This window comes from Exophiala viscosa, assembly GCF_022695815.1.
Source record: "Exophiala viscosa unplaced genomic scaffold EDD37scaffold_14, whole genome shotgun sequence".
In the NCBI taxonomy this organism is placed as follows: Eukaryota; Fungi; Ascomycota; class Eurotiomycetes; order Chaetothyriales; family Herpotrichiellaceae; genus Exophiala; species Exophiala viscosa.
Genome location: NW_026944366.1, coordinates 301,436 through 328,405, shown reverse-complemented (window position 1 = coordinate 328,405; position 26,970 = coordinate 301,436). Strand labels below are relative to the sequence as shown.

Here is a 26,970-nt window from a genome sequence, read left to right as displayed (position 1 = left end):
GGCTTTGACGACAGGATTGATTCATCGAATGCAATGCTGTCAATGTCAGCCTTGTCTCCTTGTCGTCTTCTGCTGGCATCAAAGGATCAAGCAACCCTCCTCCTCCTTCCATGATCTGTCCTTCTGGTCCTGCAGAACTTGTCACCGCCCTCGGCATCAGTTGGCGCCGGTATCGGCTTCGGCGAAAGTTGTCTCCGGTGTCGCCAAGGCATGAAAGAGGTTCACTCACAATTAGGTACCAACGATGAGAAAGGTGATTTCGACTGAATTCGCAGCTTCGTCCTTCTTTCTCACCACCTTGTCGATCTATCTCAACCCTCTGGTAGGGCGTGGGAACACTCTCCTTCATCGTTTGCCTCTTGTTTGACGTCTTCATAACTGTCAGAGTATCAGATTCTCACTCCTTTTCGTCACGCTCAAGACCTCGTTTTGTTAATGTGCACATTTCACTCCTTACCTTTCACTGCGCTCATACTCATGCCAAAACACCATGCCTGACCTCGCACGACGTCATGTCGTGTCGGCAATACCACCCTCCCTCACCATCAACAACCCCAACCACATCAGAGACCTTGGGTGCTTTGATGAAGACACTTGTCGTTACTTTCTTCGGGAGGTTGGCACAAGGGTCGTTCCTTTTTACCCCTTCTCATTCGGAATGGAAGAAGTGTACAGCTTGATATTAGAAAGATATGGATATGATGGAATCCCTGATGCCACAAGCGTACTTCAAGATCTTCTCGAAAGTGAAGGAGAGGCAGGTGGTTTTGGTGACGATGGCGACATTTGGCGTTCCTGGCGTCATAACTGGAGGCATCGAAACGTTAGTCATTCTCACCCTTCGATACTTCACTGGATCCTGCTGACCCTTCATGATAAGGATGACTCTCTCAACCCATTCATCCCTAAGGTGGGCAACTTCGTTTTGCAATCACCAACTCCACCACATATTCGACGCTTGAAGGCACAGAACTTCATCCGCAAAACACAAGCCCTTGATGCTCAGACACAGCGAACACCGTTAGCACCAGTATCGGGTAACGGAACCATGACCAGACCTTTCGCTCCCAGCGACTTTAAGGGCAACACCATACTTCAAGACGACTCATATGAGCTGCCTGCAACAACATACTCTCATCAGAGATGCAGGGCACTGCTAGCATCCGAGCACGGCTCACCCTCTTCCAACCTTGAAAGAGCTGGTCGACCAAGCATGGCAACACGATCAGACACAACAGATCATTCTTCTCAGCAAGACTTTGCCGAGGTCACTGATCCAATGCTGGAGACTGATATTGATCCTTCGCTCTTGCTTGCGTTCGATATGCTCTCAACACCATCGTCCCCAACCTCTGAGCAAATACCAGGCTTAAGAGGCGGGCAAGGCGTTATATATAGATTGAAACAGGTCGACACCTCCAAGCTATCCCCTCAGAAGACTGAAGAAGGGCAACCAACTGTTTCAATCGATTCATCACCAGAAAACATCTCCTCGCATGACGTACGGTGTGGACCAAACTCCCATCGATTGTCATCCTTGACGAACACACAAACCCCAGAGCGTCTGGAAAGAGCAAACTTAGCCGAGAATTCAAGTGAGGCATCTCAAAATGTCAAATCTCCTGATCAAATCCCTGCAGCCGACAAACAGGAGCCAAGCAAGCGCAGACATGCAATAAAGCGAGAGGCTAGACTCATTGATGGTCACATCATCACTCCAGGAGCTCGCAAAAGACTGTCATCGCAAGACAGACCCCAAGTTGATCGTGTCGCCAACGTTGATGAGACAAAACCTCAGATCACTCGCCGCAGTTGGACACCGGTCCGGCAGAATCGCGATTCACCACGCCATAGCTGGCTACATTCTGTCCGATCAATCTTCCATTCCAAGGGCGGTGAGAAGAGCGCCAAGTCGTCATCCCACAAGGCCTCAGTCTCCAAAGGAGCAAAGGACTCTCGAAATCCAGCTGCGAACAGTGATCCTCCCTCTCATCATCCACACACTGTTGCAAGCTCGTCTCCTTTCTCGCAGGGCCTCGACGGTACTTTCGACAGCAACGAAGCTCTTTTCTCAAGACACTCTTCCTTACGCTCAAGGCTTTCACTGAACCTCAATAAACTTCTGACACTCAACTCCCCAGAGATCGACTGGTTGTCTACCGCCACGATCCTCACCTTTCCAAGCAACCTCGCGCTACAACCAAACCTTCATCCACTGACGTATTGATCTCGAATTCTATCGAAAAGACATCAGAGAAAATCTCGATTTCGACCACGGTCTATCGCGAGTCTCATCACAGACAGAATACAGATACAATCGAGCTTTCGTCTCAAATTCTATCGCAAAATCTTCAGGGAACTTCTTGACTCGACCACGGTCTATTAGGAGTCTCAACACGGATAGAATACGGACACAATCAAACCTGCACCCACTGACACATTGATCTCGAAATTCTTCCGGAAACATCATCCATCTCGATTCGACCACGGTCTATTGCGAGTCTCATCACAAAAAAGAATTCGAAGTTGTGCAGTCAGCCTTAAAATACCAGGAAACATCTCGATCCGATTGTGATCCATTGAGAGTTTCATCAGAACAGAATACGGATACACCCAAACCTCCACACACTGACACATTGATCTCGAATTCTATCGGAATAATCATTAGGAACAATCTCGATTCGACCACGGTCTATTGAGTTGTCTCATCACGAACTGAATACGGATACGATCAAATCTTTTCCCACAGACACACTTATCTCGAATTCTACCAGAAATCATCAAGAACATCTCGATTCGACTGCAGTTCATTGAGTGTCTCATCACAAACAGAATTCGAAGTTGTCCAGTCAGTCAGGTTTGGAGTTGGTAGCGCAGTTGCAACAGAGCTTCAGAAGTTTTACTACATCAACACGAAAGCCTTGTATGTACATTCCCATGCTAGGTAGGTAGTTGCTAACCGGTTCATAGTTCTAATCGTCAAGCGAGGTATTCTCTCGTTGAATCACTATTGAAACAGACGCTCTTCTTTCCTTCCATCGTCTCGTCGTCTCTTCTTCAATCATCACAGAAATCAAACCACCTTATTAAGACCATCCAGATCAGAAAGGATGCCTCGTCAACAAGCCTCCTACAAGGCGAAGTGGGCAAAGAAAGGTCTTTCGGTCAGCACCACTATCCCATCCATTCCGTTCCTCCTGGGCGTCAAGGCAGTCGGAAAACAGGAACCCTCTTACAAGGCCAAATGGGCAAAGAAAGGTCTTTCAATCTCCACTAAATTTCCATCCATTCCGTTCTTGCTGGGAGTCAAGGCGGTCCGAAAACAATCCTACAAGGAGAAATGGGCAAAGAAAGGCCTCTCTGTGGTGACGAGCTTTCCGTTCGTGCCGGTTGAAAAGGCATACGGACCTGACCAAATTGAAGAGAACGACGAAATCGACACCGCGGAGCTTTTGGAGCGGGGGAACGCAGTCCAGCAGGAGTACAATGACTTCGTCAACAAGCAACAGAACACGGTGTACGACACCACCTGGGGTGGGTCGATTTCCTTCGACCCCCCACTTCAAGTACGCATCTGGAGCGAGTTGGGAATCATGTTGGCCACAGCGACCAACGAGTGGCTGCTGCGACAAGCCCACGCGGGCAGACTCGACGTTCTGCTCGTCACGAGAGCCATGATCGCCCACGAAGACAAGTACCAGAGCCCGGCGTTCGAGTTCTGGGTCGATCTCGAGACACAACTGCAAATCGTGACAGCAAACTACGAGACTGTCCTGTTCCACCCAGCGTTCGAGATGAGCGCGAGTTCCATCGAGTTGAAGGTGTTCACGGATTGGCCATACCTCGTGCGCAACATCATGGCAGCCAACTACCAATATCCGAACAGCGTTGTCCTAGGATCTGTCCAGGATATCAAGCCAATTCTCCAGATGTTGAGTGCGCCAGTACCAATCCTTGAAGCCTGGCACGTACTGCACTGCAAGGTCCACCAAGCTTTGGACGACAACACGCGCGCGGGGCGCGTCAGTGCAGTACTGCCACAGTACTACGGCCGAATTGGAACCTACGTGTACCGACCACGTGAAGCCCCGAGCCGCCACTACGGTGGCCTCGCCGATGCTGAAGAGCGCATGAGGTTGCGTCGCGGAAGTGTCTTGGGGAACGAGGCTTACAACCTCCCCCCAAGACCAGCCGCGCCAATCCAGCGCCAGCGACGCGAGGTCCCCGAGGGCCGCCGTGGAATTTAGCCTTTCGGGGCACCAACAGCAATGTTGGAAATTCAGACACGGGCGAGCCGGCGTGGTGTGCTGGGAGGGCTGTGGGAGAGTTGGAACTCGTGCTTCTCGGAACGAATAGATAGTCGATAACACAAACTCAAGCAGAGACTCGAGCAAAGAGCCACAAAAGAGCTCAATTTGTCCCCCCAAACCGTTGTCCTACCAATCGTGCTTCGTAGAAATTTTCTTCTCGTCGTGAACAACCTATCTACCTGTTATGTACTCGCCTATCTGTGCATGATGCCGTGCTTGACCTGGGGTCATAACCATCGACCTCGAACATGCAAGATGCCCTTTTCAATCATAGCACTGGGATCTCTAATCCTCTCCCTTCAATTTCTCCTCGATGCTTTCCAAGTCCTCGCTCTCCTGGATTTCCAGCACGCGATTGACCTCAGCCGTACTCCGCATCAACTCGACCGCACCGGCATAACTCATGCGCATGTTCGGATTGCAGTTGACGGGCAGGTAGTACAGCAACACGTACGGTACGGACAAGCGTCCTGAGGGCTGAACGTCCACATCGTTAGCACGCCAGGACCACGGGTAAGTACTATGGGCTTCAAGACGTACCAAAGTCAGAGGGTAACTCAGCAAGACAAATCGCGGTGACGAGTCCGGTAGATCGTCTGCCAACTCGAGGACATCGGTGTACGTCTCGTCGGAGGAGGGTTTGATTTCTTGGGTTTTGATGTCGATTTGGTCTAGAGGGCAGAGAGTATCAGCTTCAGCTTCTGGGTACTTGGTACGCTCCTCCGGCTGAACACACAAGTACACTGCAAGGCAGGTCGATGTTCCTGCATGTGGTGCTGTCGTTTGGAGGAAGTCCACTCACATATTTTGGCCATGGGCGTTTTCGCCCGTGATGTGCCTAGGCGGAATTTGCGGAGTTGCTCTTTCGTCTCTTGCGAGAAAGTGTAGAGTCGGGAGTCTGACTGTTTTGTGGGTTTCGTTAATTTCATGGTCTGAAGGCGGACTCCCTCATAGCAAATGTCGGGTGGGAAATCGTATGCTGAATATATGACCTATGCACGGAGAGCGAGGAGATTGGACTTACCATCTTGGACTCAGCGATGGGTCTTTGCTTCCGTCACGACAAATGTACTTGCAGCAAGGAGACTTCGAGAATGATTGAATGGGACCTCTTGTATTCGTGCTCAAGGAGGCAGGATGTTCTTCGCGCGGTTGAGCGTCGAAGAGTTCAGCCTTGATAGTCTCAGCCTTGTCCACAACCTGTTCTCAAGAGCTGTCGAATTATTCGGCCAGAAGCGTCGTCAGTCCTGATATATAAGGATTATGGTCAGAGTGATGTCGTTTTCCAACGTGGGTGTCTCGAGGCTACAACAGAAGTTGGTTCGATTTCTTTGGACTTGCGAAATGTAGAAGCTACGTTGTCGTTGACCTGTCAGCGCCCAGGACCTTGATAAGCAGTGCTGTGGAGATCCCATTATCGGCAATTTAGCGGGGCTGCTTAACTAACGTACAGTACCTCCTCCATCTCCAATCCAGGCATCTTCTCCGTCCTGTCCTCGCAGCCAGCACACGCGCCCATCCTCCTCCCACACTTGCTTCAGTTTCCTTCAGCTTCTGGCCTCTCTTCAATGTACTCTCGCCTCTCCCAACTAGCAAGACACCTCTCTAGACCTCTACCCAACTACGCGCACCGCTCGGCCGCGGCCGTCAACGCCTCGGTTTCCTCAATAATGACATCATCACTCAATGGCGAGGCCAGCGCGACATCACAGAAGAGAATGATACATACGGCGGGCTGTATAATTATAGGCGATGAGGTGCTCGGTGGAAAGGCATGTCTCCTCTGTGCATTACCGGGCCTGGCCATGGAACACTATTCTTCAAGCAGTACCAGCTAATGCGCATACCAATATAGACTGTCGACACCAACTCCGCATATTTCGCCAAATTTTGTTTCTCCCTGGGCATAAACTTAAAGAGGATTGAAGTCATAGCGGACGATGAAGACGAGATAGTAGAAGCGGCGAGACGCATGTCCAAGAACTACGACTTTGTGGTGACTAGTGGTGGAATTGGGCCGACGTATGTTGATATTCCCCCCCCTGATGCATGGCCTGACACAAGAACGGCAGACACGACGATATAACCTACCAGTCAATAGCAAAAGCATTCGACCTCCCGCTCCAACTGCACGAAATCACAGTCGCCAAGATGAAGAAGTTCTCAAGACCTCACAAGTCGCAACCAACATTTGACTGGAACGTGCCGTCGCCGGCTCTGACCGCCAAACTACGCATGGCACAGCTGCCCACGGACCCAAATATCCCGGACGAGGAGCAAGTGCTGTACGTGAAGGAAGACTTATGGGTGCCCATCTCGGTAGTGAACGGGAATATCCACATCCTGCCGGGTGTACCCAGGCTATTCGAGGCCCTCATAGAGGGCATGAAGCCTCGCATTTTGCCTCGTCTGAAGGACCCCGAAGGAAGAGGAATGTATCGTGTGCTTTTCAGCACGCCGTTGGCCGAAAGTGCGGTGGCGGAATACCTAACCAGCCTCGCCGCCAAGGTCGAACCGAAGGGCGTCAAGGTGGGAAGTTATCCTCGATGGGGCAAGAACAGGAACATTGTGACGTTGGTGGGAAATGATAGAGAGTTTATGGACTCTTTGGAGGCGGAGGTGGCCCAGGGTGTGCAAGGGGTGCGAGTGCAAAAAGAAGGTGAAGATGATACTGATGATGAGACCGATGTCAAGAAGGACAAGGATGCTTGAGGGACCAAAACAGTAAACAATCAATGAACGTCACTTACCTGACCACGCACGCATCCACGCACCCATCATTTCCAATGTTCTTTCTTCTGGCCCTTAGGGGAGTAAAACCGCTCGATTTGGTTGTTGTATGCGAATGTGTATCAGGATGTCCACGTTTTCTGAAATCATGCTTTCGGCATGGAACTCACGAATCCTTTGGATCCAAGCAGGATCGTCATGCAATGCAGGCTTATCGGGCCCTTGATCTTAAACAAAGCGCCACATGCCTTGTACTGCATACACGTGGGCAGAAGGTTTGCAGTGAGCATCTCCTTGCATGTGTGGCGGCGACCGCCTGTATCGGAATTGAGATGCCCTTTTGTTCTCGGTTTCACATCATCCTAGCACGTTAGCCCGAGATATGGGGACGGGGTAAATTTCCAGAATGTTACCTGCTGAAGAACAAGGTGGGTACGGAGTATTGTGTTTGATGTCAAGGGGGGAGGAGCCGCTACCACCGCCCGATTCCGTTCTCTTTCCTCCGATCGCTGCTGATCCTTCGTATTGAGTTCTTGGGCAGCTCTCATTTTCATGGTCGCATGTTGACATTGCACACCTTCACGTAAGAGGCTAGAACATGAATGGCGTGACGCTTCAGAGGCCAAGTACGTGGTCGAATGAGTTAGTGCTTGAACGGGCGCCAAAGTGGTTCGAGCGTGAAGTGGTGTCAGGTCGGCACTTTCTGCGCATGGACGTTGGCATCCCAAAAGTTCGGATAACGACCTGCAGTGATGAGTACGTGCTGGAGATGCTTATCTCAATTGTCCACCTCTTCATATTGCTTCTGTGTCGGCTCCATTAGAGACTGCATCGGCGGCAGCCACGGCGTAGTTGCATCAATGTTGCTGGTCGATTTTCCATGGCTAGAGAATTTAAGCGCGAAACTAGGTTGGGAATAGGTAGGGACGGCCTGGGTGCGGATGTGATGGGCGTGGATGGCCGCGGAGGCATCGAATCAAAGGTCGAAGGAGGCTTCTCTGTCGGGCATCGCTCGAATGAAATCGGTTGTGCACAGAAGATAACCGCTTCCCCGTTTGTCTTGTTGATGGAGCGGCGTCTGAAAGAAGATGACTGTATGCTGCTTATCGAAATAACAAAACATCTGGCTGAAATGAGCATAAGAGGGTACGTTCGGTACGTACTTACTTACATGTGGTCGGCAGGTCTGCGAAACTCATGTACCCCGTACTCGTATATCTTGCCCGGCGTGGCGTCTGAAATGCTGCAGCAATGGGGAGGTCACAACACTTTTGCGGGCAGGGGTTAGGGACCTTAGGGTAGATGCATACGGCCTGTCTTTCAAGCCGCCAAAAATCATGTCAAATGAGGAGAATGGATTTTGACTGGAAGGAGAATAGAGGGCACAGGCTAGAAAGGAGTAACATACTACTACTACGGATAGTATGCCCCGTCGCAATGGGTGGATTTGATGGATGGATGGTCTGGTCGTGTCTGGTCCAAAGATCACTTAGTAGATACTCCATCTTCCTGCAGCCTTTCAACTGACAGACGCCCACAGTTAATTGATTGACATGGTGGTTGGGCGAAAGCAATAGTAGTTATGTCTCCTTCGCAACGCAAACTCGTCCAGATCTGTCAATTCTCTCTCTTTTTCAGGTGATTGAGATATTCTTCTCTATGCGCGTCTGTGTGCTTCTTCTTGTTCTGTAAAGAGACGTGCTTCAGATATACTTGCTATCAACACCTAAACGCTTGTCTCCTGGTCCGACCAACTGGAGAATTGATTCCGTATCGCTGGACCCGACGCTAAATAATTGTTACCTTTACCACCTGCACTATTTCTTCCCCTTGACGTCCCGCACCGCCTCGATCTGCGCAGTTGCCAGTACAGCTCACGATTGTTGCTCCTTACCAACCTCAAGTTTCCAAACAGACAGACACAAGTCAGCATTAACACCTTGCTCCTTCCCTAACCTTAGTCGCAACCTTCTCAAGCGCAAAGCTCCTTCCGAAGAAACCTCGAACTTCACGGCGTTGCCCTTGATCGACCTCACGACTGCGGTGCGAAACTGATCCGAGTCGACTCTGCATTCCATAACAAATCGCCTTGCAACGTCCACACGATCGCCCTCCTATCATTATTACCCTCTGTCACAACCTACGGCGGAACAAATACGGAGCTCGCCTATAAACCACTAGCTATTGTCCATTCTCTCCTGACAAGGCCTCCCGTTCCGCATTGGAGCCCCAAAATCTGCGAAACGCCGATTGACCTCATTGGGACAACCGATCACTAGCGAGATTTGACCCGAGACAACGTCTTGCACTTCCCATTGCGGGTATTAGGTGATCAAGGATGGCTTCAAAGGTTGGTTGACCCCAACTCTCTACAATTCCCCTCTCCATACACAACCATGGCCGGACTGACGTCGACGTTACAGTTTTTGCGCGAATACAAACTGGTGGTAGTAGGAGGTGGCGGTGTAGGAAAGTCATGCCTGACTATACAACTCATTCAAAGTCATTTTGTCGACGAGTATGACCCTACAATCGAAGGTGAGCTCAGTTGGACCAAAACGCCAACAAACAACTGACGTTTCCAGATTCGTACCGTAAGCAATGCATGATCGATGATGAAGTTGCCCTCCTCGACGTCCTAGACACAGCCGGTCAAGAAGAATATTCTGCCATGAGAGAACAGTACATGCGGACAGGCGAAGGCTTCTTACTCGTTTACTCGATAACATCCCGGCAATCGTTCGAAGAGATCATGACATTCCAAAAACAGATTCTGCGGGTCAAGGATAAAGATTATTTTCCCATCATATTGGTCGGCAACAAGTGCGACTTGGAAGGGGAAAGAGCAGTGTCCAAAGAGGAGGGTGCTCAACTAGCTCGAGAATTCGGCTGCAACTTTATTGAAACATCTGCAAAGTCACGAATAAATGTCGAAAATGCATTCTACGACCTCGTCCGAGAGATTCGACGGTACAACCGAGAAATGTCAGGATATTCTGGGGGTGCACCTCCTCTAGGCTCACACGCTCCGGGACAAAAATTTGAGATGGATCACAACGCAGACAATGCAGGATGCTGCAGCAGGTGTGTGGTGATGTAAAGAGATGGGAGTTTCGATATGCCAAAAAGCACGGATTTCTTGCAGAGTCTTTCCACGGCACGGCGTTGGTATTCATGTCTCTGGGGCTCGACATGCGTATGGACTTGATTGGGTTTGGCCTCGCATTTTGGGAATGGTGCCGGGCAAGCAAATGTTCCAAGATTTCTACCGGCTTGCGCCACCAAAAGAATGGGAGGGAGTCGTCGTCTTCGTTTGGTGTTGGAACAGGCGGCGATAAAAGGCTTTCAGATATTTGCCTCAGTTTGGTGTGCCAGTCTTACTCCAGGTTCAGAGGCTTCGGCGTCGGAAAAAGTCCTATGTCAGGCATGGGCGCTGTCTTGAAGGAAAGACAATGATAAACTCGTACATTCTCAAGTGTACAAGGGATTTAGAATCTCACTTCATATCCATCGCAGAAGGAGATGTTGCATCTGTAGTGCCCAAGTGTGGCCTGGGACGATCTGGTCTGCTGATCACGATGCACAATAAAGATTCGAAAATGACAAATTGTATTCCCTCGAATCGCTGTCTGTTGATTTTCAAGTGTACCTGGTATGGCTTCACAGCCTTGCGAGATCTGTCACACCATCAATTCACGGCTTGCATGATGTAAAAGAATAACCGATCAAAACCGGCTACCTTGTCTGCAAATCCACTGTCACCACGTTACACGACACTCTCCTGTATGATTACACGCATATCAGCATTTCTGAAAGAAAACCCTTCTCAACAATGGCGACCAAAGTTGACGGGACAGAAGCTGACAAGGCTTCCGAAGCAGTTGCAACGTCTAACAAGCGCAATGCCTTTTCGGAACTCATGTCGCCCAAAGCGAAGCAGCCAAAAGCAGAGTCTCCAAAGCACATTGGAAAGTTGAGCAATCCGAATGATCCTCGCAATGGACTTCTTGCCTACATCCTCGAGCCTACAAAGTATCACCCAAACATCGTCATCAAGTATAATGACCGCTTCGTCCTTATCCGCGACGCCTTCCCAAAAGCCACGATCCATCTACTGTTGCTCCCGAGAGATGCATCCAAAAGAGATCTTCACCCTCGCGTTGCTCTGAACGACCAGGAGTTCCTCAACGAGGTACGAAGTGAGGCCGCGGCAGCCATTGACTTGGCAGCATCTGAACTCTCCCGCCAGATCAGTCGTTATTCAGAATCATGCAAAGCTCACATTGCAGCCATGGAAAGTGAGGAGCTTGTCGATGAGCTACCGCCTAGTCGGGACTTTTCCAAAGAGTTTCGAGTGGGCATTCATGCACACCCATCAATGAACCATCTCCACGTTCATATCATCAGCCGCGACATGCACTCGGATCGATTGAAGCATCAAAAGCACTACAACAGCTTTAACACGGACTTCTTCATCCCCCTTGAGGACTTCCCGCTTGCAGAAAATGACATAAAACGGGACACCAGCTACCAGAACGGTAATCTCAAACAGGAGTACAAATGTTGGCGATGCGGGAAGATGTTTGGGAACAAATTCAAACAGCTCAAAGAACATTTGGAGGAAGAGTTTCAGGTGTGGAAGCGGGAATAGAATGCATTGACTCGTTGCTGGTCATCATCATTCCCTTCTGCGCTCGCGACTTGGGCCTCTCGATGCAGCCGTACTCCCTTCGACTATATATCGATCCCTGAATCCGCTGTCTCGGCGAGCCCGGCTCGCACCTCGCACAGGTACCTCATATCCTACATCGACCTTCCGTCCAGGTCTGCCATCATCGACATCAACGTATATTCTTCCCGGCTGGACAACCTCATATTCATATCGAGGCTGCGGACTTCTTTCCCTTCGTCGTCGTCCAGTGTTCGTGGCTTCAGGCCGAGATCCTGTTTGCGGACGGACTCTGACGGTTTCCCTTTCTCTAGTCTCTCTAAAACGGCTTCCGGTTCCACTAGACCGTCGATTCGAGGGTCTCACACTACCACGTCTTGACCCAACTCTTGATCCCGCACTACGCCGCCGAAGTCCTCCGGATTTGCCATCATCGCCTCCTCCACTACCACCATCGCCCTCAGAGCTACTATCGTCACTTTCGCTCCGCCCACCTTTCAATATATTGTAGCAACGTTTCACCAGTTCGTCACTCTCAAAGACGTCCCGCTCAATTCTTCGGATCTGGATTCTTTGGACCTGATCAAGCATGTTGATCACGGACGACTGGCTTTGCCACCTGGGATTGGGTTCAGCCTGGGACTTGAGTGGTAGTATGGACTACCTACCAGATGAAGCGATGGACCATATCTGTACGGTAATATCTCTGTTCGTCGGAAGACAAGCCCGCCTCGGCCATACCCATACGGTCTTTGATCTTCCTATCTTTCGACCCTCGGCTGGTTTTGGCGTACGGCTTTTCGTCGATGTCGCTTTCGCCCCAGTAGTCCCCGCGTTGGACTGCTTCTGCTCGGGCAGGGCTTTTGATCAGGAAAGGCCGTTCCACGTTTTTGAACTCCTGCCACAGATTGTTGAGAGTGTTCTCCAGAAGTTGCGATGCCTGACGATATCTGCGCGATCGTGGGTTTCGTCTCCTTGACTTGGGAAACACTGCATATGGGTCGCCTTCTTGAGCACGATATCGAAGTAACACTCTTTCCGCTTCGATTTCTTGACGCAAATTACCCAACATGATGGGTATGAGTGTGTCTGCATTTCGCATTGTCGATATCAGATCTCGGTAAACTCCTGTCGAGAAATGAGATGTGCACTTGGGGGATTGTACCCGAGGACGTACCAAGTAAAGTAGCCAGGGTGATTGCAAAGGATATGAAGCCTATCACTTGCGAGGCTATTGTGAGGGTCGTCATATTGTTGGAATGACAGCCTCGGGTCGGGTATCTACAGCCTTGTGGCAGTCATTGGTAGGACAGAGCCTGGCACGGACGTGGAGCTTTCAGGGGGATGACTCGCGGCGAATTCATTGGACGCGTCAGAACATGGCCTCTGAAGAATCAAAACTGGAGCTGATTTCCTGCAACCCTCTGCTGATCATGGAGTCGCGTGAATCCTCAAGAAATTCAGAGCCAAGCAAAGTCGCCCCCGAATGATTATGTGAGGTACTTCCATGGCGGGATGTTTTGTTGATGGTGCTGGGAACAATTCCGCTTGGTGCCGGAGATCGGGAACGCGATGATCCATCCATAAATAAAGATCAATTTCCCCCACAATTTGTTACCTTTCTTCTCTATCTTAACGGAGTCCTGGATCTATCATGACTGATCAGGGACGCCTTGGTATCATCTGCAGAAGCTGAGCAGGCTTCAGGGCAAATGGATTTTCCAAGCACGGTAGGCACCTGATATTGGCCGTCCTTCAAGCATGGTATGGGCTAGTGGTAGGTCGACGGATTTCATATGCGCTGCTGGTCGAGTCTCCAATGACGCATTCAACTTCCATCATCCGTCTTGATGTCATATCGGACCTCAGCATCAACAACACAAAAAGATGATAACCAGGCTCTATGGCTGCTGAATTGTTCACTTCTTCCCATCTACAAATTCGACCTCTTGAAATCGAACTCCTCAAACATTGATCCCTTCTCACATCGTCAAAATGCCCGAAGCTCCTCCTACAGCATATCCGTCCACCTCACTCAAAGCTCAAAATCAAGAAGGAACCAAGGGACTCGATGCCAAACTCGAGCCAGGCGCCAACTGGACTCAGCTCGAATTCTGGGACGATGAAGGCAAGTCTCCATATCTAAAGGACTATGAAGGTCGCAGCCTGCTCAAGGACAAGGCCGTCCTCATCACTGGTGGTGACTCGGGTACGTTTTACGCCCTTATCTAATTGAGGTTACACGTGTTGATTCTCCAAGGCATTGGCCGATCCGTCGCTGTCCTCATGGCTCGCGAAGGCGCCGACGTGACAATAGTGTATCTCCCCGAGGAAGAAGAGGACGCGCAATGGACAGCAAAGGCAATCAAAAATTCTGGCCGCCAAGTGCAACTGCTCAGCCTGGACATCACCGACGAGAACAACTGCAAAAAGGCGATCGAGTCGCACATGCAGAAATTCGGTAAACTGTCGGTTCTTGTCAACAATGCTGCGATGCAGGAGATATGCGAGGACTTTGCGGAGATTGATCTGAAAGTCGTCGAGAAGACTTACCGGACTAATATCTTGAGTATGTTCGCCATGACCAAGTTTGCGCTACCGCACATGAAGCGTGGAAGTGTCATTGTCAATTCGTGCAGTGTTGCAGCGTACATGGGAAACCCGAAGTTGGTGGATTACAGTTCGACAAAGGGTGCTATCTCGACTTTCACGAGGAGTTTGGCACAGCAGTTGGCACCCAAGGGAATCCGGGTGAATGCTGTCGCGCCGGGAATCATGTGAGTACAACTTCCTTTCTACTGGTTCAACAGGCATGTATATGTTTGTGGGAATTGTGGCTAATGTGTACATGTAGTTGGACACCTCTCCAGCCTGCGACGAAGAACAACCCAGATGATGCGATGGATTCGTTGGGTGTGGAGGAGGCGCCACTACAGAGGCCCGGTATGCCGATTGAGGTTGCCACAGCGTATGTCTTCCTGGCGTCGCCTCTGGGGTCTTACTTTACCGGTGAAGTTATCCATGGGACAGGAGGCATTGAGATGCAAGGCTGATCTTGTGCCTGGTCGATATTCTGAGGACACAGCGAGTCAGGAGAGGAGAGTTAGGTCTTTCGAAAGAGTTTCAAAGGAGCGAGAGTAAACAACGCTCAATTTTATGCCTCCGTCTTCAAGTGACATGCTACAATGCCACTCTAACTATCCATATCTACCTATGCTAGCACGATAAAAGCCATTGCTGCCTGCAGCTGCCTGGATCCTTGATGCTATAATTGATCCACTTCCGAGGTCCGCAATATGTGAGCTGCATCTTAACGTGGATTATTGGGAATAGGTGTTCAATTCAAAAAAATCATCTTGCATTACATTCACATACCATTACTTACAGGTCACATTCTCGGCTAACCTACTGTATCTAGATATTACGTGTGATATATTATCTAGGCGCCGCGTTAGGCGCGACGAGTATACCCGCATAGAATTCTTTTAGGTATCTCGTTAGGCGTAACGGGTACCCCAATAGGTACGCTTAATAAAAAACCACTTTAAGGGTGACGGGCACCCTAATAGGTACGCCTAATAAAAAACCACTTTAGGGGTAACCGGGCACCCTAATAGGTACGCCTAATAAAAAACCACTTTAGGGGTGACGGGCACCCTAATAGGTATACTTAGTCCGATTAGTATTAGCGGAGACGTACTCCGCCGTATGCTTTACCGTAGTGAATCACGCCTGTCTCGCTGTCAAGACATGCTATTACCGGTGAAATTTTGAATTGAACACCTATTCCCAATAATCAACGTTAACGTGAGCTGCATCTTCCCCACCACGAGACACCTCAAAAAATATTACTGCTCGGTGTACATTGCGCCATGGGGTATAGCGTCAACGCCTTGCGACAGTATGCTAAGACCACTATCACAAGGCTGAATTGCCGTGCCATGCTTTTTGTTCTTTCTGCGTTCGAAAAGTGAGTCATTCTCTTTATGTATTGACGAGAATTGCTTGTCCTCCTTGTGCTCTAACCGAGCTCGTTACATGAGAGTATATATGTTCTTTTTACGTTCTGTTCTATTCAAACCTTCCCAGCTTTTGTTCTTCCAAATAAGCTACCGCAACTCAGTGTTACTGGTCCAACAAGGTTCCGCATCTAGAAAGGAGTGGTTTATGAGAGTCTTGCTCCACCAGGTGTTGAACATTTCTCGGTCGATCCAAGCATCATATTGATGTCTAAACCGGCATCTTCCGGCCTGACACCAGGCATTCATACCATAACAACTTCTACAACACAGTTGACAACCATAACATCAGGCATGGTCCACCTCCACGCCAGCTGTATACTGTACGACGGCACACTCGCCACATTTCTGCCTCCACTGAATTACGACACGCTGTACGAGTGGTGGGAAGAGCAAGTCAAGGAGATCGAACTTGGAAGACGACACATAATAGTCTCAGTGAGCGAAGTCTCTGAGCGCACCGGTCATTTGCAAGCCCCGTGGCATGGTGAGAGTATAGACTGGCCTATACTCGAGCGTGGCCTCGAAGTATCCGGCGTAGTCATGCTCGCTACGCCATTCAGCCAGACCGGTCCGTTCCGCGCGACGGTCGAGAAACTGCTTGTCTCCCCACTGCATAGACGGAGAGGCGTTGCGAGAGCATTGATGACCAAGTTGGAGGATGTGGCGCTGCAGAATGGACGGTGGAATCTAATGCTTGATACGATTGTTGGGACGGAGGCCGAGGGTGTTTATCCAAAGCTTGGGTATACGAGGTTTGGGGTTGTGGAGGAGTATGGGTATTCACCTCGGGACGGGAGTTTGGTGGATGAGGTTTGGTTTTGGAAGGATTTGAGGAAGACGAGGTTGGCAGGCAAGCGGGAGTAGCGGAGTATGGATAGGGAAGAAAAGAGTAGGGGATATTAACGAATGATAGACCTGATGAACTCTGGCGAGGCGTCAAAAACAGGCGTTGGAGACGGGACACCGAGAGTTATGGCATGGAAAGCACGTTGTTCGACGGGATGTCTTCGCAAGATCGTACAAGGGTCTCGAGGACATGGAGGTCAACTGGTCTCCCTTACCTACATCCACCAGAAAGACCTTGTAGGAAAGGTTTTCGTCTTTTTGAGGAGCTGCATCTTAGTGATACAGACTGTTGTGGCCTGCATCTGACATACATCACCGACGTAGCGACCAGACTCAGACAAATAGTTGAAGAAGTTCTCACATGCCTGAGCAGTCGTGATGTCCCGAAATAGTGGCATCCATCGGCGAGGCTGAGGTCTCTCGGCCGCGATTGGCTCACAAATATTGCGATCACGTGGTCTCGTTCAACTTCCCAAATTTCGAACCTCAAAGCTCAATCCAACAGCTCACATCAATCGCCATTTCATACACCACGTCCTTGTACATCCTCTCCGATCTCACGACCCAGTTTCAAGATGCCGCCGATCCCATCGATCTTCGCTCTCCATGCTTTCCGCGCCATCACACGCCACGCCCTCTCCAAACCACTCTCATCCTCCCCCATCCTCCACAAAGCCAGTGCCCCATCATCACGACTCTTTAGCACAACTCCCACGCGTAGCGCGACTCTCAACCAAGTTCGCACGAACCGTCGACGACCCAAGAAAGCCCGTCACGCAGTCTCCCCGGCTCTCGCGGCTCAACAACGACCTGAAATGAAAGGCGTGTGTCTCAAAGTGGGCGTCACAAAACCTAAGAAACCGAACTCCGGACAGCGCAAGACGGCCAAAGTACGACTGTCAAACGGCAAGGTCATATCCGCGTATATCCCCGGCGAGGGGCACAATGTGCAGCAGCACAGTGTAGTGTTGGTCAGAGGCGGTAGAAGTCAGGATTGTCCCGGTGTGCGGTATCATCTTGTTAGAGGAGCTTTTGATTTGGTGAGTATTTGTGCTGGTAGTGCTTGTGTTTCGGGACTAACGATGGATCACAGGGTGGTGTACCTAGTCGAGCGACGAGTCGGTCGAAGTACGGCACGAAGAAGCCTAAGACTGCTCGGGTTTAGGAGGTGGTTATGAGAGCAGAACATCTGACCTACATAAGGTGTTCTCGGAGAGCTAGAGGCATCATTTAGATGCTCTGCGTTGCAAGAGTTGTGGCTGCGACTAGTCAACTGGAGACACGTCGAGACGAGTCAGGCTCGAAACTGGCCAGATGGGTGCCCCTCTCGTGCCGCGCAGGCCACCAGAACGAATTGTCTATACTCGTGTCCGGTATCGCGTTCATACAGTTTGTGAGGGCGTACATTGTCATTTTGGTCGAGTTGTGAGGATCTATGGCCTGGGAGCAGCTACCTTGGAAGGTTCATAGCTTGTCCCTCACCAGATTCACGCAGGAGCAACTAGTCGAGCATTTCGGACCGGCTGGATTTGCACTGCTGCAAATCATACAGTCACACTCGAGGGCCATTTACTATTCGTTTTCTGGATGCCGGACATACTGACTGTATATTATTATGTACGTGAAAGAGAGGTTGCATCGGGATCGGGTTATGGTGCTGGACGTATCGAAGAATTCAGAGACGCAGCGCTGGAACGAAAGTCAGGAGGCTCAAATTTGATCTTGGTCATGCAGAGCAATTTACAATGTCAAAACTGTCTGCTTTGCTCGTTCATACAGATCTGAATTCATGTGCGCCGCCATTTTTCTCGAGTTTGGGCCCAGCGAAGCTCATTGACTCTAAACTGGTTTTCCTGCCATGCCACTTCTTGCAATGCCTTTTCCAGCAGAGTATCCCTGCTCATAAGTCTCCGATAATGTCCATGCCAATTGAACGCTCAATATCCGGATCACGTGTGCCTATTTCACGCTTCAAAAAGCTAGCTGTGCTGTATTGTACAAGAAAGCGGAATTTCATTACTGGGGCGGTTAAGTAGTTCTGCCCAGCATCCTCACGCTCAGCTGCGTGATGTTGACTTGGAATCGGCCCCTGAGCGAGAATGTAACTTGTCTGGCGGACTTTTTCGCGTAGCATCTCCAGCGCGTATCTCATTGCGGGTCATTGCCTTCTGTACCTTTTTCATGCCACTCGGCTAACTGTTCGGCATAATGAAAGAGCTTGCGTCTGGCCCGAGGGATTCTGAGGAGCGTCATAAGGATGGCCAAGGAGACCGCAAAGGAGATGCATGCATATTGCCAGAATGTTGCCCATCCTGGATCAAGGCCCGACTTGGCAGCCGGTGCACCCGCATCTGAATGCGTACCAGCCAACTTCTTCGCGACGGATAGTCATACTTGGTCCATCCATCCTTCAGGTTTGGCCAATTGATTCAGATCGAAGTATCGAGATGTGCAGGAATATCCCTTCCAGTCAAAGTTGTCGGCAGGATTGCAGTGACAACGCAACTTAAGTCGGACATCATCGCCTGTTGGGCAATGCGTAAAAGGGATGTGATAGTATGCGATTTCGTTGAAGAAGTGGATCTCGCTCTTGTTGAGGAGAAGACTAGCAGCGATAGAATGCACCGGAGCATCACCCCATCGTTCGTAGAAGAAGCCGCCGTCTTTGTCGAGACTCTCGAAGAAGTCAATGTAAGCCTTAGATCGAAGCCAATCGAGGTTGCCGACTTCAAAGTTGGACCACTGCCATTGTTAGAATGAGTAAAACTACCACGTGAGTAACTTACAAAGTGGCATTTGTTGTACGTCTCACCGCCGTCATCACTGAGAAATGCTAATGAATTGTCTGGTGCAAGATGTTCGGGGTGAGCTTTCATGAACTTTTTCGTACTGTCCCACAAGGTCGGAATGGTCTCGACATATTCGTACAAGCTGAGGACGAAACTGTACTTTTTGTTGTTGTCCTTCATGACCCGGAATGGATCCTGATGAATATCGCAGAAGAGTTCGACGCTCGGCTCGACTCGCCAGTAGTACTCAAACTGCAACATCAAGGGGTGACGGAAGAAAAAGCCAGATTCAAACCGGCACATATGACGATAACTGATGGAATCGCCGTAGATGATCTTCCTTCGACGCATGTCTTCGCGAACCGCTTCGGCTTTCTTTTGATCAATCCACGACGGGAATGACCATTGCTCGGTAGGTATCTCTCCATAATGCGTCTTTCCAGATGCTAGAGCACTCGTGACCTTCTTGAATGTCTCGTCAAAAGGCTTGTCGTTCAAAAAGACCCAGTCATAGTTGTAATTCCTGTTGAACCTGTCCTCGACCTGTCGGATGGATCGTGCGATTTCCCAAAGGTCCGAGTTTCTTGCCAACGTGACAAACGTGGCGTTGACACGTTCGCCAGGAGCTGGTGGGGAGAGAAGTGCGGACTCTGTGGTGGTGATACCGTTCAAGGGCGCAGCAGACTGAGAATTCGAGGCGGCCGGTACCCCTGAGGCAGGACTCGAGGAGGCCTCACTACCAAGTGCGTCGTGTGCGGAATTAGGCTTTCCATCACTGGTTTGTGTACTTGTTCGGTCCCAGGTGAATTTCCCGGTTGAAGGTATCTGTTGTTGCGCGTAGGAGGGTATCGAGGAAGTCGAAATGAAGTAAATGATAGCAGTGCCCTTTATTTAATCAGCTTTTTCATAGAGTCCCCCTTTTGGATCGACTCACAAAAACAGCGAATAATATGTAGCGGAGGATCCTCCCTGAGCCCGCCGCCATCTTCGAAGTTGTGGATATTTATATCCTGCGTTAATGGTGTCGAGAATCAAAGTCTTGATCAGTTGCAATGAGGCGTGTCGGGCGGTCGTTAGAATGCTCCAGGCAATCGTTTGATAGGAGGAAGAAGGAAGTTTGCTGATGACCGCAAACGAGTGGTACGGGCTGTTCAGCTGGATGGCATGAGGCTTGCAGATTCCCGGGGACAATAGATTGTTTGCAGCACAAAGAGAAGACCCCTTGCAAGCTCCTCAGGAAGTGAGACGGATGACCAACGACATTAGGAACCGAGGGAGAAAGTACCAAGTGTTTCGTGTTTGAGGAGGAATGTAGTTTTAGTTATGTTGTCCAGATGATGAGGATCATGATACCATAATAAATTATAGGGGACGGACGCGCAAGCCTTACGTGTCGAGAAACCTTTTTTTTTTGAGAGGCCCCTGAAGACTTGGAAGCCTGCACGGGCCGGCTTTAACTGAAGTAGCCCTGCAGTGGTGGATGACTGGGCGCGCCGCAATCGTTCACGGGCGCCGATGTCAGGCCGCATGCAAGCGACGGACTGACAGGTCACGTGATTTTGTCGTCGATTGCGCAGTTCTGTCCTCACATCCCAATCTGTCAAATGTATCGGGATTAGGTCACCATTCCTCCACTAGCACATCACACAACATTTCCTCTGGTCTACAACATCTCCATCTCCATCTGCGCCTTTCCTCAGATCGGTCCCTGCCATGTCCTAGCGTTTGGCTCACTTCTGCGCAATCGACCCAAATCCTCCTCCAGCACCCGGAACATGCGCACCTGCACCTCTTTTGAGAAAAACAGACGGAGTGGGGTAAACAGAATACAACGACCTTGAGCGATCATTCTACAAAGTACAGAGGCATTCATTACCGCACACATAAGACCAAGCAATGTCGTTCTTCGGCTTCGACACTTCCCTACCAAGGGATAAGCCGGCCCCACAAAGCAGAGGCATCTTTGAGCACAGCAACCCTTTCAGTGAAGTTGCGAAAGCTCGTAAATTACAAGCCTTTCAAGGCAATGAGGAGGAAATGTAGGCCGAATGCAAGACAAAAACTGAAGACATACAACTAACATCTTATCTTATAGCCTTGACTTCGAAGACACCTATGATGGGCTCGGTGACAGGCTTCATGAGACCGGAGACGATTTCAACGACGACACCTTTGGTGGAGGCGCCGAGGGCGGAACCGATCGAGGCGCTGTAGGAAGAGACTTTGATTTCTTCGGGACAACAGCTCAAGTCTCCAATGCCCTCGAGGAGGAACAAGTCCGGTATAGCTTGCAACAGCCCGCGACAACGCAATTTGCTCCGAGCCAGGCCCCGAAGCCAAAGAAAACAGGTTATGAGAAGTACCAGGATCCGGGTTATATTCCAGACATTCAGGCAAAATCAGGAGCATGGAGTTCCAGGGCACAAGGTCCTCCTCACGGTGGAGAGTCGCGCATCAGTACAGCTGCCAGGCATCAAGTGCCCGAACAAGCGCCAGCGCCCGCTGAACCCCCGAGAATATTGAGCCTAGAAGAAGTCGAAGCTGCGTTGCTCGCACAGTCACAACAATTTCAACGGCAACAGCAGCATCAACCATCTCAATTCCCTCAACCATACCCATTTCCGCCACAGCATATGCAGCCACCCCAGCAGCCATTCCCACAAATGCAGCCGCCAACTGGACCGAGTCACCAACAAGCGCCTCCCCCTGCTGCGAGTCCTCGCCGTCACAATCGCTTGCCATCTCAACAACAACAGCAACCACAACAACAATCAGGCGCACAACCTCCACTTCAAATCCTGCAGAATCCCAATCGGGCTCGACACTCTCCACAGCCAAGTATCGACCGAGCCCAACAGTCTGGCTCTGTGCCTGTCATCACTCACCCTCAACAACTGATGGAGCTCTCCGAAGAGCAGAGACGCGCTTACTTGGAAGAAGACGCGAAGAGGGCCAAAAGAAACCACAAGATATTCCTGCTATCGAAAGGAAATGGCTTGATGACTCCACAAGACAAGAATTTCATCACCCGCATCCAGCTTCAGCAACTCGTAGCAGCAACCGGCAACTCGGCGGATCCTCACCCTGAAGCAGCTCTCACTGAAGACTTTTACTACCAAGTCTACAGTCAAATCCGAGGTGCTCCAAGACAGCATCCCACTCAACCATTGGGTCATTTCGCTCAGACATATCTGTTTCAGACTGGGAACCGTGTTGGTGGTAGGAGACAACAAATCAACGGCGACAATCATATGCAGAGAATGCAGCAACAGGTGCAGCGTGCAGTTGAGGCGGCTAAGCTGAAGCCCAAGAACAAGCAGTTGATCATCGAGGGAAGTCTGGGGAAGATCTCGTTTAGCAATGCCAAGACACCCAAACCCCTGCTGAACATCAAGAGACAAGAAAACCATGATGTTCGACCATCGACCGGCAAGAAAGAAGGCGGGAGCGATCGCAAGACCATTCTGAAGAACATTGAAATGGTCTACACCACCTTGATGCGTTTGGAGGACAACGAACGACAAATGCCTCCGCCGCCGACGGAGGGTGATGCTGATTCCATCCAGACTCACCTTGAATGGCGGCAGAAGACACAGGAACTCATCTCCAACCTATGGCAGGAATTGAAAATCCTCGAACCAATCACACCTGGATCGTCAGTGACACATCCCTTCATTGCATTCTTGTCCTTCTCCAAGGGCAAGAAAGCAATTCCCAGAGTATTCCACCAGATCGACCAAGAACAGCGAGTGACCATTCTGACCATGATCATCGTTCACCTTGATCAACTCGATGTAATCAAGGATGCTCAGCTTGCCCCCGGAGAATCACAACCAGCATTGCGTGTGCGAGAAGAGATTGAATTGTTCTTGCAAGCCGTCCTGCCCTGCTTGATGGGATATGTGAGCGAAGCTCCAGTCAATATCGTCATCGGACTGCTTGGACTTATGATTGATCATACCAATGTTGTACACGTTGCTCACACAAAGATTGGACTGGGCATGTTGACAATGCTCCTGACTCGCGCTGAACTGGTCAAAGAGTCTGGCGGTGTTAGCGATCAAGAGTGGCAACAATGGACGACACTGTACCACCGTCTCTTTGATATTCTGGAGCCTATCTTGGGCTCCATCTTTCCAGGACCAGTCAACACTGGAGATGATATATATGTGTGGCAGTTCTTGGCCGCTGTTGGTGTTGGTGCCAGTCCAGATCAGCAACAGAGACTCGTTATCGGTGTCAAGGATCGGGTCATGGAAACAGTCACGCAGAGCAAGACTTTGCCTGCCGAGATGTCTAGCGTTCGACTGGGCAACGTGAACTTGTTTATGAGAGCAATCGGTCTTGACGTGGAAATGCTGGGATGATGCGTGGATGTGAATGGGCTATGCGCCATCACAGTGGCAGAGACTTGCAACTATAAATGCAAATTGCGACCTATGTCGATAAGTTCGTGATAGGCTGCGAGAATAGTGTTTCGCAAGCGAGTTGGATGATTTGACATCCTCACATCTTTGCAATCGATATGTTATTTGAACCGTCTGAACTCTGAAGCCCAAGAGTATTATATGCTTTCACGCCTGCGTATTTTCTATTGGTGAAGTGGAGTTCGAGGTTAACCCTTTTCCTCTCAGCCTCGTCATTACAGACCAACTCGCTTGACGGCCTCAACGACACAATTCAGAAGCAGCACACGCATCGAGGGCGGATGCTATATGTTAGGCTTGTATCTCATGATGACTCAGAGCCCCCGAAGTGGTAGGCACAAGACGAAAATTAGGCAGTGGGAAAGGAGCTCGACACATTTACAAGAGACGAGAGGCTCATAAACTGATTTGCTTTTAGTCATTTTCTTCGCAGCATGACGAGAGCCTATCTATCCTTTGGCTTTCTCGCCTCTGAAGTGCGACACTAACCCCAATCTGTGTTGAAGACACTTCCCAAGAACCACCGTTGGTTTGCGTTTGGCATCACAGCTTAGTTGAGATGTTGGAAATGAGCGAAATAGTTGGCTGAGAAGACACTGGGACCAAGCCTGAATGATTGGGCAGAATATCAGGAGGTGCCGCAGACCAGTTCACAGCCATCAGTGTCCAACGCATGCAGTCCTGCCAGTACATTCCACCAATGGTGTTTAGTTTCCACTGTTCCAAATTCCACTTCTTCACTTGATTGTCGCTGAATTTGCCTAGATTCGTTGTTAGTACTCGTCGCTCTTGCTCGCAGCCGGAGAAAGCACTTACATTTCTGCACCAGATTCTTGGTGAACCCGTTTATGCAATCCTTCGAACCATACGCAGACATATTGATGCCGTTTCTGTATTGGTCAGTGGGCGAAGAGCAGCCATTGTAATCGAAAGTCAAGGCGATGACGATGGGGTATTCGTTCAATGTGACCTGATTCTGGAAGGGAACTGAGTACAGCGCGCATTCAGCTGGCGAGGATTGACCATTTGGTTCACCGTCATTGAGGAAGATCTGGTCCTTGGTGATAGTTTCGCAGAACTCGTTGATCTCGAAACTCATGTCGCCGAAGGGACTGAAGGGAGAGTCTGATGGCCAAGCAGTTGGGAGCTTCTTGGTCGCTGAGCCCGAGACCGGAGTCGCACAGTTGAGCACACTTGCCTCTGCTGGACTAGTCGTTGAGAACGGAGCTGTCCATGACGCGCAGTATGCGGTCTTCTCGGATGCTGGAGGTTGTGTGGTTATGACCGTCTGCAGTTGCCAGGGTCCAAGGCAGCCTTCGGTTCCGCCCTCGGAGTACCCATTACAGAAGGAGACATCAATGATGCTGTAATCTGTGGTTCTGGTTGTGAGAATAGTATGGACAAACGTCTCTGTGCCCATACGAGCACTCGATGAGGCCTGTGCGCTTGATGGTGGTGGTGAGGACGTCTGCACCGTAGAAGTTGTCTTGCTGACCACGGTACTTGTCGGTGATGGTGCCAGGCTGCTACTAGTGGAGACTGAGGCAGTCGAGGATGCAAGGACCCTAGAGATGCTGCTAGTGGAAGTCTCCGACGTGGACAAGGACGATGGAGACATGCTACTAGACGACGAGCTTGCACTAGTCGAATTCGTAGTCGATGTGCCGGAGTTGCTTGTACTCGTCGCGTTGATCGATACATTGGTGATATTTGTTGGCGCAGGGAAGTCTGAGCCCGTACCAAGAACCAAGGGAAACTGCGTAATCCATGTCATCACGGAACTCATAATGGCAGGATCGTTGTACCAGTTGTTGGTCGAGCAGGCGCTGCCCGCCTCACTTGTCGTGACATTCACGTCAAAGCAGGCGGTCGTGGTTGTACAGTATGTCGAGCACGAATCAAATGTCGTGAAGGAGCCACTGGTTGTGCTCGAGCATGTCACACCACAGAATGAAACCGCCGACGTAGAGCATGAGCTGGTTGAAGCCGACGATGTTATGGTTCCAGTCGACGAAGTTGATGGCTCCGAAGTAGAGGTTACAGAAGTACTGGTTTGGGATTGTGAATTTGTCGATGTCGCATCTGGAGTTTTCGTCGTCGGAAGGGTCAATGAGGCTGGTCCAATAGGTGGAGGTATCGGAACTGGCGGGAAATCCCATCCGCCATTGTCGGGAACGTGGCAGGAGATATGGAAAAGGCATTTGACCAGGGAAAGCCAGTCGTTGTCGGAGGTTGAGCCACCGCAAAGACCACCTACACAATGCCAGACCCAGAAGGGAACGACAACAATAACGCCGTGATCGCGTGAGACCGTGCTGGTTGACAAAGATGCGGTCCATTCCACGGTGGTGGTGCTGATCTGTCCATCAGTTCTGGTGATTGTGTCCAAGGTTTGGTTCCAGGTGATGGGTGTGGTACTTCCCCAAACAATGCCGCTAGGAATGCTCAGACTCGCTGTGGTGCTCCCAGTAGGGATTGTGATGCCACACGCCCATCCATCCGGACAGATTGTCCCTGTTGGTGTTGCGAGGTCGCATAGATAGCTTCCAATGTAACAGTATGGGCAGACACAGTATTTGCCACTTGCGGCTGCAGCGGAGTTTGAGCCCGAAGCGCAAACGGGGCTAACGCCAAAGTCGCAACTCGTAAACGTGGCTGCTGGAGGAGAAATGGTCACCACGCCGCCGGAAGTAGACGCCATTGATGCAGCAGATGCCAGTGATTGAATGGTGGGACCACCAACTCCAGGAGCCCCGTTGGAGGACGAGTTTGACGAGGATGAGCCAGAGGTTGCACTTCCGAATGTCGTGCTCTTAGATGATGCTGAAATGGCAGACGAGGCTGTACCTGCACCCTGACCTGAGGAAGAAAGCTGAATAACAACAGTTGTGCGAATGACAGTGACGAAAGTCGATGAACCGCTCTCGATCGTGCTGCTGAAGGACGAGATAAAGTCAGAAGCAGACGATTGAGAGATGGCCGTGCTTGCATCGGTCGTGGTGTTGCTAGACTGCGATAGAGCAGGGGATGCCAGGCTGGTTCCAGTCTGCTCTGAGGTCTGTCCCGAATGTGAGCCTTGAGAATGGGTAGTATTCAAAGACAGTGAAGCTTGACCAGGTTGAGTCGTATTACCGACCGGAGAGCCCGAACCAGGTGGTTGGATTGATGAGTGTGTAC

The 26,970-nt window shown here is 50.4% G+C and overlaps 12 protein-coding genes across 12 annotated transcripts; 9 read left to right on the top strand and 3 right to left on the bottom strand.

Moving 5' to 3' along the window:
• The first annotated feature begins 245 nt into the window (after positions 1 to 245).
• On the top strand, positions 246 to 2,347 carry EDD37DRAFT_183788 (uncharacterized protein). The gene is made up of 2 exons (XM_062809995.1): positions 246 to 823; positions 881 to 2,347. Exons 1-2 carry the CDS (start codon positions 491 to 493, stop codon positions 2,225 to 2,227), a joined length of 1,680 nt encoding a protein of 559 aa, XP_062665944.1. The 5' UTR covers positions 246 to 490; the 3' UTR covers positions 2,228 to 2,347.
• A 503-nt stretch (positions 2,348 to 2,850) lies between these two features.
• Positions 2,851 to 4,434, top strand: EDD37DRAFT_183790 (uncharacterized protein). Its single transcript, XM_062809996.1, has 2 exons — positions 2,851 to 2,923; positions 2,971 to 4,434. The coding sequence occupies exon 2, from the start codon at positions 3,111 to 3,113 to the stop codon at positions 4,245 to 4,247; it is 1,137 nt and encodes a 378-aa protein (XP_062665943.1). The 5' UTR covers positions 2,851 to 2,923; positions 2,971 to 3,110; the 3' UTR covers positions 4,248 to 4,434.
• On the bottom strand, positions 4,433 to 5,661 carry EDD37DRAFT_641745 (uncharacterized protein). Its single transcript, XM_062817329.1, has 4 exons — positions 5,335 to 5,661; positions 5,113 to 5,212; positions 4,851 to 4,981; positions 4,433 to 4,787 (listed from the first exon to the last, which is right to left on the bottom strand). Exons 1-4 carry the CDS (start codon positions 5,335 to 5,337, stop codon positions 4,596 to 4,598), a joined length of 426 nt encoding a protein of 141 aa, XP_062665942.1. The 5' UTR covers positions 5,338 to 5,661; the 3' UTR covers positions 4,433 to 4,595.
• A 217-nt stretch (positions 5,662 to 5,878) lies between these two features.
• EDD37DRAFT_659910 (MoaB/Mog domain-containing protein) lies at positions 5,879 to 7,022 on the top strand (the record flags this gene model as incomplete). Its single annotated transcript, XM_062819067.1, has 3 exons — positions 5,879 to 6,082; positions 6,166 to 6,332; positions 6,383 to 7,022. The coding sequence occupies 3 exons, from the start codon at positions 5,879 to 5,881 to the stop codon at positions 7,020 to 7,022; spliced, it is 1,011 nt and encodes a 336-aa protein (XP_062665941.1).
• A 2,154-nt stretch (positions 7,023 to 9,176) lies between these two features.
• On the top strand, positions 9,177 to 10,506 carry EDD37DRAFT_183656 (ras-like protein). The gene is made up of 3 exons (XM_062809992.1): positions 9,177 to 9,390; positions 9,464 to 9,578; positions 9,626 to 10,506. The coding sequence occupies exons 1-3, from the start codon at positions 9,379 to 9,381 to the stop codon at positions 10,138 to 10,140; spliced, it is 642 nt and encodes a 213-aa protein (XP_062665940.1). The 5' UTR covers positions 9,177 to 9,378; the 3' UTR covers positions 10,141 to 10,506.
• On the top strand, positions 10,507 to 11,705 carry EDD37DRAFT_183657 (HIT-like domain-containing protein). The gene has a single exon (XM_062809993.1). It carries the CDS (start codon positions 10,873 to 10,875, stop codon positions 11,689 to 11,691), a length of 819 nt encoding a protein of 272 aa, XP_062665939.1. The 5' UTR covers positions 10,507 to 10,872; the 3' UTR covers positions 11,692 to 11,705.
• A 366-nt stretch (positions 11,706 to 12,071) lies between these two features.
• Positions 12,072 to 12,959, bottom strand: EDD37DRAFT_613310 (uncharacterized protein; the record flags this gene model as incomplete). Its single annotated transcript, XM_062815436.1, has 4 exons — positions 12,072 to 12,203; positions 12,232 to 12,328; positions 12,378 to 12,837; positions 12,887 to 12,959. 4 exons carry the CDS (start codon positions 12,957 to 12,959, stop codon positions 12,072 to 12,074), a joined length of 762 nt encoding a protein of 253 aa, XP_062665938.1.
• A 493-nt stretch (positions 12,960 to 13,452) lies between these two features.
• EDD37DRAFT_183660 (uncharacterized protein) lies at positions 13,453 to 14,834 on the top strand. The gene is made up of 3 exons (XM_062809994.1): positions 13,453 to 13,918; positions 13,970 to 14,486; positions 14,564 to 14,834. The coding sequence occupies exons 1-3, from the start codon at positions 13,705 to 13,707 to the stop codon at positions 14,760 to 14,762; spliced, it is 930 nt and encodes a 309-aa protein (XP_062665937.1). The 5' UTR covers positions 13,453 to 13,704; the 3' UTR covers positions 14,763 to 14,834.
• A 741-nt stretch (positions 14,835 to 15,575) lies between these two features.
• Positions 15,576 to 17,075, top strand: EDD37DRAFT_641726 (acyl-CoA N-acyltransferase). Its single transcript, XM_062817328.1, has one exon. The coding sequence runs from the start codon at positions 15,936 to 15,938 to the stop codon at positions 16,593 to 16,595; it is 660 nt and encodes a 219-aa protein (XP_062665936.1). The 5' UTR covers positions 15,576 to 15,935; the 3' UTR covers positions 16,596 to 17,075.
• Positions 17,076 to 17,152: 77 nt separating this feature from the next.
• Positions 17,153 to 17,742, top strand: EDD37DRAFT_569895 (30S ribosomal protein S12; the record flags this gene model as incomplete). Its single annotated transcript, XM_062814248.1, has 2 exons — positions 17,153 to 17,617; positions 17,671 to 17,742. The coding sequence occupies 2 exons, from the start codon at positions 17,153 to 17,155 to the stop codon at positions 17,740 to 17,742; spliced, it is 537 nt and encodes a 178-aa protein (XP_062665935.1).
• Positions 17,743 to 18,789: 1,047 nt separating this feature from the next.
• On the bottom strand, positions 18,790 to 20,763 carry EDD37DRAFT_183592 (alpha 1,2-mannosyltransferase). Its single transcript, XM_062809991.1, has 4 exons — positions 20,652 to 20,763; positions 20,301 to 20,595; positions 19,364 to 20,251; positions 18,790 to 19,319 (listed from the first exon to the last, which is right to left on the bottom strand). The coding sequence occupies exons 2-4, from the start codon at positions 20,349 to 20,351 to the stop codon at positions 18,966 to 18,968; spliced, it is 1,293 nt and encodes a 430-aa protein (XP_062665934.1). The 5' UTR covers positions 20,352 to 20,595; positions 20,652 to 20,763; the 3' UTR covers positions 18,790 to 18,965.
• A 499-nt stretch (positions 20,764 to 21,262) lies between these two features.
• On the top strand, positions 21,263 to 24,049 carry EDD37DRAFT_674869 (topoisomerase II associated protein; the record flags this gene model as incomplete). The annotated part of the gene is made up of 2 exons (XM_062819525.1): positions 21,263 to 21,405; positions 21,462 to 24,049. The coding sequence occupies 2 exons, from the start codon at positions 21,263 to 21,265 to the stop codon at positions 23,731 to 23,733; spliced, it is 2,415 nt and encodes an 804-aa protein (XP_062665933.1). The 3' UTR covers positions 23,734 to 24,049.
• Positions 24,050 to 26,970: the final 2,921 nt, after the last annotated feature.